Here is an 857-nt window from a genome sequence, read left to right on the forward strand (position 1 = left end):
TACAAATTGATTTTTTATTATCTTCTAGATATTATTGTTTTGACTTAAGATTTTATGTTATCATTTTGGCCTAATGGTTGTCTATATTTTTATTCTTATTATTCGATGTAAGATTGGTAACCAAAAATTTTGTAATAAACGGCTCTTTGCCAAGTACAAATATAAAGCAAGAAACAAATTAAGGATTGACACATGTCTTTGAATTTCGAGATATTAATCACTAAAATTTTCGCTCGTATTAACTTGAGCTTAGAAATGTCTCCATATCTATTCTTATCATTGAAATATATCTTATTAGCCGAAAAAAGAACAAATTCAATTTCATCTGAAAAAACTATACATGTATATTATTGTTGTAACAAACCATAAGAAAGTGGTTTGGCGCGGCAGACACATGCGTTGATCACTTTAATTTAGTGCTGAAAACTGCGATTGCAGAGGAAATGGCGTAGATCAAAATGATGAGGATTGGTATTAAACGGAATAAGCCCTTGATTCTTCTTCCCTACTTGAGTAGTAGAAAGAAAGGGACCTCTTCTTGCATTGCCATTAGAATCTGATCGACATGCGTCTTCAAATGCTGCACTACGAACTTCACATTCAAGTATTTTTCTTTTCGCTATGTTTTTGGCCGTAGGTCCTAAATCTTTAGTGAACAGCATCAAGCTATCTTTATACCCAACATCTCGCTTATTAACCTACGTAACAAAATAACACAAACAACAATGAATAATAAGCATTTATGAAAATATATTATTTGCATGTTATAATAAAAAATATTTATGAATAATAATCATTACTTCAAAGGAATCAGTAACAGAAATTTGTGACTTAGCTTATTAAGTAATTATGTCACA

General features: G+C 30.3%; 1 protein-coding gene across 1 annotated transcript in view; it reads right to left on the minus strand.

The window, feature by feature from the left end:
* The window catches only part of LOC110269167 (bromodomain-containing protein 2-like), a 3,788-nt gene continuing 3,344 nt past the window's right edge, over positions 414 to 857 (minus strand). Inside the window, exon 8 of the mRNA XM_021116835.1 lies at positions 414 to 698. Within this exon, the coding sequence (XP_020972494.1) occupies positions 414 to 698 (285 nt within the window). The remainder of the gene's footprint in view (positions 699 to 857) is intronic.

The sequence above is a fragment of the Arachis ipaensis genome, chromosome B02, assembly GCF_000816755.2.
Source record: "Arachis ipaensis cultivar K30076 chromosome B02, Araip1.1, whole genome shotgun sequence".
Classification (NCBI taxonomy): domain Eukaryota; kingdom Viridiplantae; phylum Streptophyta; class Magnoliopsida; order Fabales; family Fabaceae; genus Arachis; species Arachis ipaensis.